This window comes from Littorina saxatilis, linkage group LG1 (genome assembly GCF_037325665.1).
Source record: "Littorina saxatilis isolate snail1 linkage group LG1, US_GU_Lsax_2.0, whole genome shotgun sequence".
NCBI classification, from domain to species: Eukaryota; Metazoa; Mollusca; class Gastropoda; order Littorinimorpha; family Littorinidae; genus Littorina; species Littorina saxatilis.
Window position 1 is genome coordinate 4,118,178 of NC_090245.1, and position 10,000 is coordinate 4,128,177.

General features: G+C 42.4%; 1 protein-coding gene across 1 annotated transcript in view; it reads right to left on the bottom strand.

The window, feature by feature from the left end:
• LOC138959671 (Y+L amino acid transporter 2-like) overlaps positions 1 to 10,000 on the bottom strand; it is a 23,239-nt gene that overhangs the window by 12,670 nt on the left and 569 nt on the right. The window contains exons 1-7 of the mRNA XM_070331251.1: positions 9,618 to 10,000; positions 8,934 to 9,151; positions 8,071 to 8,340; positions 7,072 to 7,197; positions 5,751 to 5,850; positions 4,842 to 4,886; positions 4,255 to 4,378 (exon numbers count right to left, since the gene is read on the bottom strand). The exon at positions 9,618 to 10,000 is cut by the window's right edge and continues 569 nt beyond it. Coding sequence (XP_070187352.1) covers positions 4,255 to 4,378; positions 4,842 to 4,886; positions 5,751 to 5,850; positions 7,072 to 7,197; positions 8,071 to 8,340; positions 8,934 to 9,151; positions 9,618 to 9,874 — 1,140 coding nt within the window. The 5' untranslated portion in view covers positions 9,875 to 10,000. The remainder of the gene's footprint in view (positions 1 to 4,254; positions 4,379 to 4,841; positions 4,887 to 5,750; positions 5,851 to 7,071; positions 7,198 to 8,070; positions 8,341 to 8,933; positions 9,152 to 9,617) is intronic.

Sequence of the window (10,000 nt, forward strand, 5' to 3'; positions counted from 1 at the left end):
CAAGAAGTTTGACTCATAGGCCTTTAGTGCGACTAAACCAATCATTCACAAGAAGTTTGACTCATAGGCCTTTAGTGCGACTAAACCAATCATTCACAAGAAGTTTGACTCATAGGCCTTTAGTGCGACTAAACCAATCATTCACAAGAAGTTTGACTCATAGGCCTTTAGTGCGACTAAACCAATCATTCACAAGAAGTTTGACTCACAGGCCTTTAGTGCGACTAAACCAATCATTCACAAGAAGTTTGACTCACAGGCCTTTAGTGCGACTAAACCAATCATTCACAAGAAGTTTGACTCACAGGCCTGTAGTGCGACTAAACCAATCATTCACAAGAAGTTTGACTCACAGGCCTGTAGTGCGACTAAACCAATCATTCACAAGAAGTTTGACTCACAGGCCTTTAGTGCGACTAAACCAATCATTCACAAGAAGTTTGACTCACAGGCCTGTAGTGCGACTAAACCAATCATTCACAAGAAGTTTGACTCACAGGCCTGTAGTGCGACTAAACCAATCATTCACAAGAAGTTTGACTCACAGGCCTGTAGTGCGACTAAACCAATCATTCACAAGAAGTTTGACTCACAGGCCTGTAGTGCGACTAAACCAATCATTCACAAGAAGTTTGACTCACAGGCCTTTAGTGCGACTAAACCAATCATTCACAAGAAGTTTGACTCATAGGCCTTTAGTGCGACTAAACCAATCATTCACAAGAAGTTTGACTCATAGGCCTTTAGTGCGACTAAACCAATCATTCACAAGAAGTTTGACTCATAGGCCTTTAGTGCGACTAAACCAATCATTCACAAGAAGTTTGACTCATAGGCCTTTAGTGCGACTAAACCAATCATTCACAAGAAGTTTGACTCATAGGCCTTTAGTGCGACTAAACCAATCATTCACAAGAAGTTTGACTCACAGGCCTTTAGTGCGACTAAACCAATCATTCACAAGAAGTTTGACTCACAGGCCTTTAGTGCGACTAAACCAATCATTCACAAGAAGTTTGACTCACAGGCCTGTAGTGCGACTAAACCAATCATTCACAAGAAGTTTGACTCACAGGCCTGTAGTGCGACTAAACCAATCATTCACAAGAAGTTTGACTCATAGGCCTTTAGTGCGACTAAACCAATCATTCACAAGAAGTTTGACTCATAGGCCTTTAGTGCGACTAAACCAATCATTCACAAGAAGTTTGACTCATAGGCCTTTAGTGCGACTAAACCAATCATTCACAAGAAGTTTGACTCATAGGCCTTTAGTGCGACTAAACCAATCATTCACAAGAAGTTTGACTCATAGGCCTTTAGTGCGACTAAACCAATCATTCACAAGAAGTTTGACTCATAGGCCTTTAGTGCGACTAAACCAATCATTCACAAGAAGTTTGACTCACAGGCCTGTAGTGCGACTAAACCAATCATTCACAAGAAGTTTGACTCACAGGCCTTTAGTGCGACTAAACCAATCATTCACAAGAAGTTTGACTCACAGGCCTGTAGTGCGACTAAACCAATCATTCACAAGAAGTTTGACTCACAGGCCTGTAGTGCGACTAAACCAATCATTCACAAGAAGTTTGACTCACAGGCCTTTAGTGCGACTAAACCAATCATTCACAAGAAGTTTGACTCACAGGCCTGTAGTGCGACTAAACCAATCATTCACAAGAAGTTTGACTCACAGGCCTGTAGTGCGACTAAACCAATCATTCACAAGAAGTTTGACTCACAGGCCTGTAGTGCGACTAAACCAATCATTCACAAGAAGTTTGACTCACAGGCCTGTAGTGCGACTAAACCAATCATTCACAAGAAGTTTGACTCACAGGCCTGTAGTGCGACTAAACCAATCATTCACAAGAAGTTTGACTCACAGGCCTGTAGTGCGACTAAACCAATCATTCACAAGAAGTTTGACTCATAGGCCTTTAGTGCGACTAAACCAATCATTCACAAGAAGTTTGACTCATAGGCCTTTAGTGCGACTAAACCAATCATTCACAAGAAGTTTGACTCATAGGCCTTTAGTGCGACTAAACCAATCATTCACAAGAAGTTTGACTCATAGGCCTTTAGTGCGACTAAACCAATCATTCACAAGAAGTTTGACTCATAGGCCTTTAGTGCGACTAAACCAATCATTCACAAGAAGTTTGACTCATAGGCCTTTAGTGCGACTAAACCAATCATTCACAAGAAGTTTGACTCACAGGCCTTTAGTGCGACTAAACCAATCATTCACAAGAAGTTTGACTCACAGGCCTTTAGTGCGACTAAACCAATCATTCACAAGAAGTTTGACTCACAGGCCTGTAGTGCGACTAAACCAATCATTCACAAGAAGTTTGACTCACAGGCCTGTAGTGCGACTAAACCAATCATTCACAAGAAGTTTGACTCACAGGCCTTTAGTGCGACTAAACCAATCATTCACAAGAAGTTTGACTCACAGGCCTGTAGTGCGACTAAACCAATCATTCACAAGAAGTTTGACTCACAGGCCTGTAGTGCGACTAAACCAATCATTCACAAGAAGTTTGACTCATAGGCCTTTAGTGCGACTAAACCAATCATTCACAAGAAGTTTGACTCATAGGCCTTTAGTGCGACTAAACCAATCATTCACAAGAAGTTTGACTCATAGGCCTTTAGTGCGACTAAACCAATCATTCACAAGAAGTTTGACTCATAGGCCTTTAGTGCGACTAAACCAATCATTCACAAGAAGTTTGACTCATAGGCCTTTAGTGCGACTAAACCAATCATTCACAAGAAGTTTGACTCACAGGCCTTTAGTGCGACTAAACCAATCATTCACAAGAAGTTTGACTCACAGGCCTTTAGTGCGACTAAACCAATCATTCACAAGAAGTTTGACTCACAGGCCTGTAGTGCGACTAAACCAATCATTCACAAGAAGTTTGACTCACAGGCCTGTAGTGCGACTAAACCAATCATTCACAAGAAGTTTGACTCACAGGCCTTTAGTGCGACTAAACCAATCATTCACAAGAAGTTTGACTCACAGGCCTGTAGTGCGACTAAACCAATCATTCACAAGAAGTTTGACTCACAGGCCTGTAGTGCGACTAAACCAATCATTCACAAGAAGTTTGACTCACAGGCCTGTAGTGCGACTAAACCAATCATTCACAAGAAGTTTGACTCACAGGCCTGTAGTGCGAGTAAACCAATCATTCACAAGAAGTTTGACTCACAGGCCTTTAGTGCGACTAAACCAATCATTCACAAGAAGTTTGACTCACAGGCCTGTAGTGCGACTAAACCAATCATTCACAAGAAGTTTGACTCATAGGCCTTTAGTGCGACTAAACCAATCATTCACAAGAAGTTTGACTCATAGGCCTTTAGTGCGACTAAACCAATCATTCACAAGAAGTTTGACTCACAGGCCTGTAGTGCGACTAAACCAATCATTCACAAGAAGTTTGACTCACAGGTCTGTAGTGCGGACAAACAAGAGACACAATAGACAATGTTTTTTAAATTTTTTTTTTGTATTGCCATTCAGTCTTTACCTTTGTCTTTTCTGTCTCTGCCTCCATCCGTCCACCCGTCTATCTATCTGTTTGTCTGACTCTCTCTGCCCCCCCCCCCCCCTCCCCTCACTTCGATTCTCTCTTCGGATAGATAATGGTTTGACACTAAGCATGTAGATATCTTATTGTGTGTGTGTGTGTGTGTGTGTGTGTGTGTGTGTGTGTGTGTGTGTGGTTAATAAATGCAAGCTTCTGTATAATTGGACTAGGTTCCTAATATGGACCAGTTGTGAATGTTTCTGTATTCAATGATTGCTGAATGTGTATAAGAGTTAATTCGCCGTTATTGGGCTTAACCGTTAACTGAAGAGAAAGCAACTATCAAACACAAAATGGAAAACAATCTAGCTATCAGCATGAACAAAAAGTGATCCATATTAGCTGGGGCCTTTCCCCTCCATTGACCAGGGTTACTGACCAGAGCGACAGCGTCCGTCTCCAGCAGTGTTTGTGGGGTGATGAGGCTGTAGTATTATTAGACTACATTGACCAAAGGGGTACTCACCTTAGCGACAGCGTCAGTCTCTAGCAGTGTTTGTGGGGCGATGAGGCTGTAGTATTATTAGACTACATTGACCAAAGGGGTACTCACCAGAGCGACAGCGTCAGTCTCTAGCAGTGTTTGTGGGGTGATGAGGCTGTAGTATTATTAGACTACATTGACCAAATGGGTACTCACCAGAGCGACAGCGTCAGTCTCTAGCAGTGTTTGTGGGGTGATGAGGCTGTAGTAGGCCACGTTGGTCAGGATGTACTTGCTGATCACCATGGAGAAGGCCAGGTACACCGACATTGGTAGGTCTCTGGATAACACAAACAGATACAATGTTCTTTAAATATCAGACTCTCGTAAGCGATGGTCAGTGTTTTTGTCGGCATGGAAATTGTGTCTGTTTTCAGGTCGTCATCATCATCCATCATCCATCATCATCATCATCATCATCATCATCATCATCATCATCATCATCATCATCATCATCATCATCGTCGTCGTCGTCGTCGTCGTCGTCATCAGCGTCGTCGTCATCGTCGTCACCACCACCAACACCACCACCACCGGACTTGAAAACCTAAACCTTTGGAAACATTGTATTGGGCGAGATAATACAATCCTATATGAGCCACTTTTTAATTGCCTCGGTACTTTAACAAACATCTAGGTTACCGTGCCATAGATACCGCATCCTACATGTCTCCAAATAGAATGGACATGGAAAATACCCGAAGACAGAAAAAGTCAAGTTACACAAAATAATATGTTTTTACCTTCCTGGGTTCTTCACTTCCTCCATCAATGACGTCATCACTTGCCTGGAGATAGAAAAGTAATATATTTAGGTATACACAGATTTTTTTCAGCCGACAAGCAGCTAAAGACACGCAACTTGCAAACTAGTCCAGGCTATACACTAAGACATCAAACTAGTCCAGGCTATACACTAAGTGATCAAACTAGTCCAGGCTATACACTAAGTGATCAAACTAGTCCAGGCTATACACTAAGAGATCAAAAATATTTTATTTGTTTGTTCGTTCATGGGCTGAAACTCCCACGGCTTTTACGTGTATGACCGTTTTTACCCCGCCATTTAGGCAGCCATACGCCGCTTTCGGAGGAAGCATGCTGGGTATTTTCGTGTTTCTATAACCCACCGAACTCTGACATGGATTACAGGATCTTTTTTTGTGCGCACTTGGTCTTGTGCTTGCGTGTACACACGGGGGTGTTCGGACACCGAGGAGAGTCTGCACACAAAGTTGACTCTGAGAAATAAATCTCTCGCCGAACGTGGGGACGAACTCACGCTGACAGCGGCCAACTGGATACAAATCCAGCGCGCTACTGACTGAGCTACATCCCCGCCCATCAAAAATAGTATATGTCACAAAAATGTAAACTAAAAAAAACCCAACCCAACAACAACAACAACAACAACAACAACAACAACAACAACAACAACCCCAAACCCACGGTAATACGTGGAGAGTCACCACAATCCCCTTGTCCTGTCATGTTCAATGAGTATAATAATATTGAACAAAACAATTATTACATTATTAAAACGCATATTTCTTTCAGAAGCATGGCTTGCCATTAACTTGTTTTACAACTGTATCACTGCAGAAAGAAACATTTTGTTTGAATGTAAAAAAAAGCTCGATAAAGATACATACCATCCCCCGTATGAGAAAATAGAGTAGAAAATGGCGACAGCAAACTGGCCCGGTTCTTCTGTTGTGCCCTCAAATATGTTTTCGAAGTTTTCCGTGTTTCCTTTTAGAAAAAAAATGTAACTGTTGAACGAACTGCGGACACAATTTCCATCAAAGTATTTTTGTACACGAAGAATACACAAGGAAGATCTAATGGAATACATATTTAATCCCCAAGATGCAAACACAATCTTCAGTATATCATTGCGAAAAGCGTGGTTTCTAAAAACAGCCACATTTAAAAGGATGACAAAACCCATAAGCATTATATACTTAATCTGGTACCCATCCCTAACAAGTTGCTACTCAAAGTCATCTATTTCTTTCATAGCTTGGTCATTGGCATCAAGCGTGAGAAAACAACGAAATGACACTTGATTTGTTTGTTTGTTTGCCGCCCAGCCGACCACGAAGGGCCATATCAGGGCGGTGCTGCTTTGACATATAACGTGCGCCACACACAAGACAGAAGTCGCAGCACAGGCTTCATGTATCACCCAGTAACATTATTCTGACACCGGACCAACCAGTCCTAGCACTAACCCCATAATGCCAGACGCCAGGCGGAGCAGCCACTAGATTGCCAATTTTAAAGTCATAGGTATGACCCGGCCGGGGTTCGAACCCACGACCTCCCGATCACGGGGCGGACGCCTTACCACTAGGTCAATTACACTTGATCACACAAGATAAGTTACACTGCAACAACAAGCAATGTTACCATTACTCCCAAAACAGATAGAGTCCTAAAGTTTCACAATCCAGACTAAAATAACAACAACGGTTGGTCATTGGAACGTTTAATTTTAGACATAAAAAGACATTCACAAGTACATCGACCCAATGGTCGGAAAAGTGGACAGACAACGAAATGATTATGAGACAAATGAAACAAATAAAAGAAACTTTTCTTGGTATGTTTTTGATCCGATCAACATACTAAGATTCTAGGACAAGTTTCTGTCATAAAAACATACCTAGAAAAATCTTCCTCTTTGTTTTATTTGTCCCATAATTATTGGTTTGCCTGTTAACCTTAACGATCATTGAGTCGATGTACCTAAATATCAATCGCACAGTTACAAGGCAAAACTACGCACAGAAACTTGATGCACATTTAATGATGCTTTTAGTAAAAGCCGAACATCCGTCTCTAGTAGACCAAGCCATGTTATAGTAGAAGGCCACAGAGCTAACATTAGTGTGGCCAGCACTAGAAACTAGAGCTACATCTGCCGCGCGCCAATGCTGGCCTTTAAGACAAATTCACAAGAGTTGATACCTTCAGCCATCTTGACGATGCCCCCGATGATGATGATGAGGAGAGCGATGAGCTTCGTGCCAGAGAGGAACGTCTGAATCTTGGTCACGTACTTCATGTACACACAGTTCAGAATCACCATGGTGACTGTTGAGGATGAACAGAAAAGTACATGTCAACATTTTATATTCTTTATTTCAAGCACTTCTTCTGTTTTCCCGGTCAAGCACTTTCAAAAGACGTAGTTAGTGTTTATGACTTATTTTAGTCAGATAGCTTTTAAACATTGAACGATCTTAAACATAATATTTGGAATCTTTCGACATTATTAATTTCTTCAACATTAATTTCCATCATTGCGTGTACGAACTTTATCTTCATTCTACCGACAACGCAAAGATGAAGATTTAATTCAGCATTTGATAAGGGAAAGAAAAATGTTTTTGAAATAAAGAATGGCTTTCAGCTTTTGAATTTCCTTTCAACGGTTCTACACAGCAATAGCCCGTATGCTGTTTGGACACATCCCTAAAATGGACACCGAGTCAATGCCTCTCCCCCCCCCTCTTTACACACACACACACACACACCAATTGGCTAAAGTGGAACCCTTTTTAAGACCCCCCCCAATTTAAGACTTCCTCCATTTTAAGACCCCGTTTTAGATTTTGTGTTGACACACAATGACCCAGCCTGGTCTCCAGTACTACTTGACACCAACCTCCAGCTCTGGTGCCTTGGTGGCTGGGAGCTCGAGCACGACAGCCAAACCTCCTTCGCGGCGGCTCCTTTTATTATTTATCTTTTCCCCCTTCTTCGCTCAATCATCTAAAGTCGGGGTAACACCCGAGTACACGCCCCATGAGGGCGTTAAACAACATTGATCATAATCAGATTTTTTTAATAACCTAAATGTATCCCAGTTTAAAAACTCGCTTAGCTTTAAGACCTGACTTCCTCACACATAACATGTTCTCAGTCTTAAAAGGGGGGTTCCACAGTATAACGATCTCCACTCACTCATGATCCAGCCAGCCAGGACCTTAGTGGCGGTCTCCACGGTGTCAGACGAGCAGTCGGGGAAGACGAGCTTGACGATGTAGAGGGCGGCGGTGTAGGCGAGGAAGGCCCAGAAGGGGCCCGCGATCAGCACCACGTAGCCCCACATGATCAGGAAGCCCGGCAGGGGCCCGAAGGTCTTGAGCACGTAGGCGTAGGGCCCGCCCGCCTGGGGCATCATGGTACCCAGCTCCGCGAAGCACAGGGCCAGTCCCAGATTGATGAGACCGCCTGGAGAGAAGTCAATGTATTGTGATGTGTCCAACTATTCGTTACAGTAAAGTGTGTGTGTGTGTGTGTGTGTGTGGCTGGGTGGGGTGGGGTTTTGTGGTGGGGATGGGGGGGGGGGTGAATGTGTGTGGAAGGGGGGGAGGGGGAGTATCCCGGTGTGTGTGACTGTGTTCGGTTCGATTCTTGTGTTGGATGTTCTGTTGTTTTGGTTTGTTTTCATTCTTAGGATTATTTCAAATATAAAGTACTAGTGTTCCTGATAAAAAACATTCATGTTGTCCCATTTTCTGATCTTTGAAGTGTGATTAAATAAACAACGTTAACAGTAAGCAAACAAACTGAGGGAAAAATTAAATCCAGACACAAAGAAACAAAACCACAAAGAAAGAACGAACGAAAGAAAGACAGAAACAAACAAACAATCAAACAACCAAATGACCGACCAACCAACCATCCAACCAACCATCCAACCAACCAACCAACCAATCAACCAACCAACCAATCAAACAACCAACCAACCAACCAACCAACCAACCAACCAAACGCAAAACAACCAACCAACTTAACCAAACGCAAACAACCAAACAACCTACCAATGAGCCAGACGACGAGGGACGCCCCGATAGAGCCGGTCAGCCGGAGGATGGAGGCCGGGGAGATGAAGATGGAGGAGTGACCAGTGACGGCCACCATGATGGCGGTGCAGGTCAACAGGTTGATGGACTTCTTCAGCTGAGGCTGACCCTTTCCCTTGTTCCCGCCTCCAGGGCTGGGCGTCACGGCTTGGTTCTCCACCACAACTGGCTCCACTCTATGGAGGATAGGAACAGGTGAATAGACGAATGAATAAATGAATGAATGAATGGATGAATTAATAGATGAATAGATACATATGTGAATTGAATTGAAATTAAGTTAAAATAGATTAAAAATTAAAAAAATATCAAATTATTATTATTTTTTTTTTTAATAAAAAAATAAAAATATATAAAATCTGATAAAATAACAGCAGATAAATCAAATCACGTCGAATAAAATAGAATCAGATAAAATAAAATAAAATAAAACAAAATAAAATAAAATACAATAAAATACAATAAAATAAATAAAACTAAATAAAATAAAATAAACGTAGTGGATGGGAATGAAAACACCTTTGCGATACTCTTAAACTACACACACACACACACAAACACACACACACACACACACACACACACACACACACACACACACACAAAATGTCTACTAAACAAAGAAGAAGTTTTTTGACTTACCCCGAACTCCCAGGGTATGAGGACCCGCCACCCCCTCCATCACCGTTTTCCTCAATGGAAGCGATTCCAGAGCTGTTGCTGTCGTTGTCGGCCTGTTCTGACCCTGGTTGACCCTTGTCCACGTGACCAGCTTCCGGTTCCAGAACGAAGGCTGGGTTGGATCGCCCTCCTGTCATCTCCACAGAATCAGGATTGTTGGGTCTGTAAACGCCTGGGATGGTCGGCGTGTCTATCGAAGCACCTTTCCGTTTGAACATTGTGAATTTTGGTCCTTGCTCGTAGTTTTAATGTTAAATTATTTTTTTGACCTCTGCTGTGGTTTTTCTTTCACTCAGAGCGAATTTTTGGGGGATTTATTAGTGTTGTCCTTTTTTTTCGCTTTC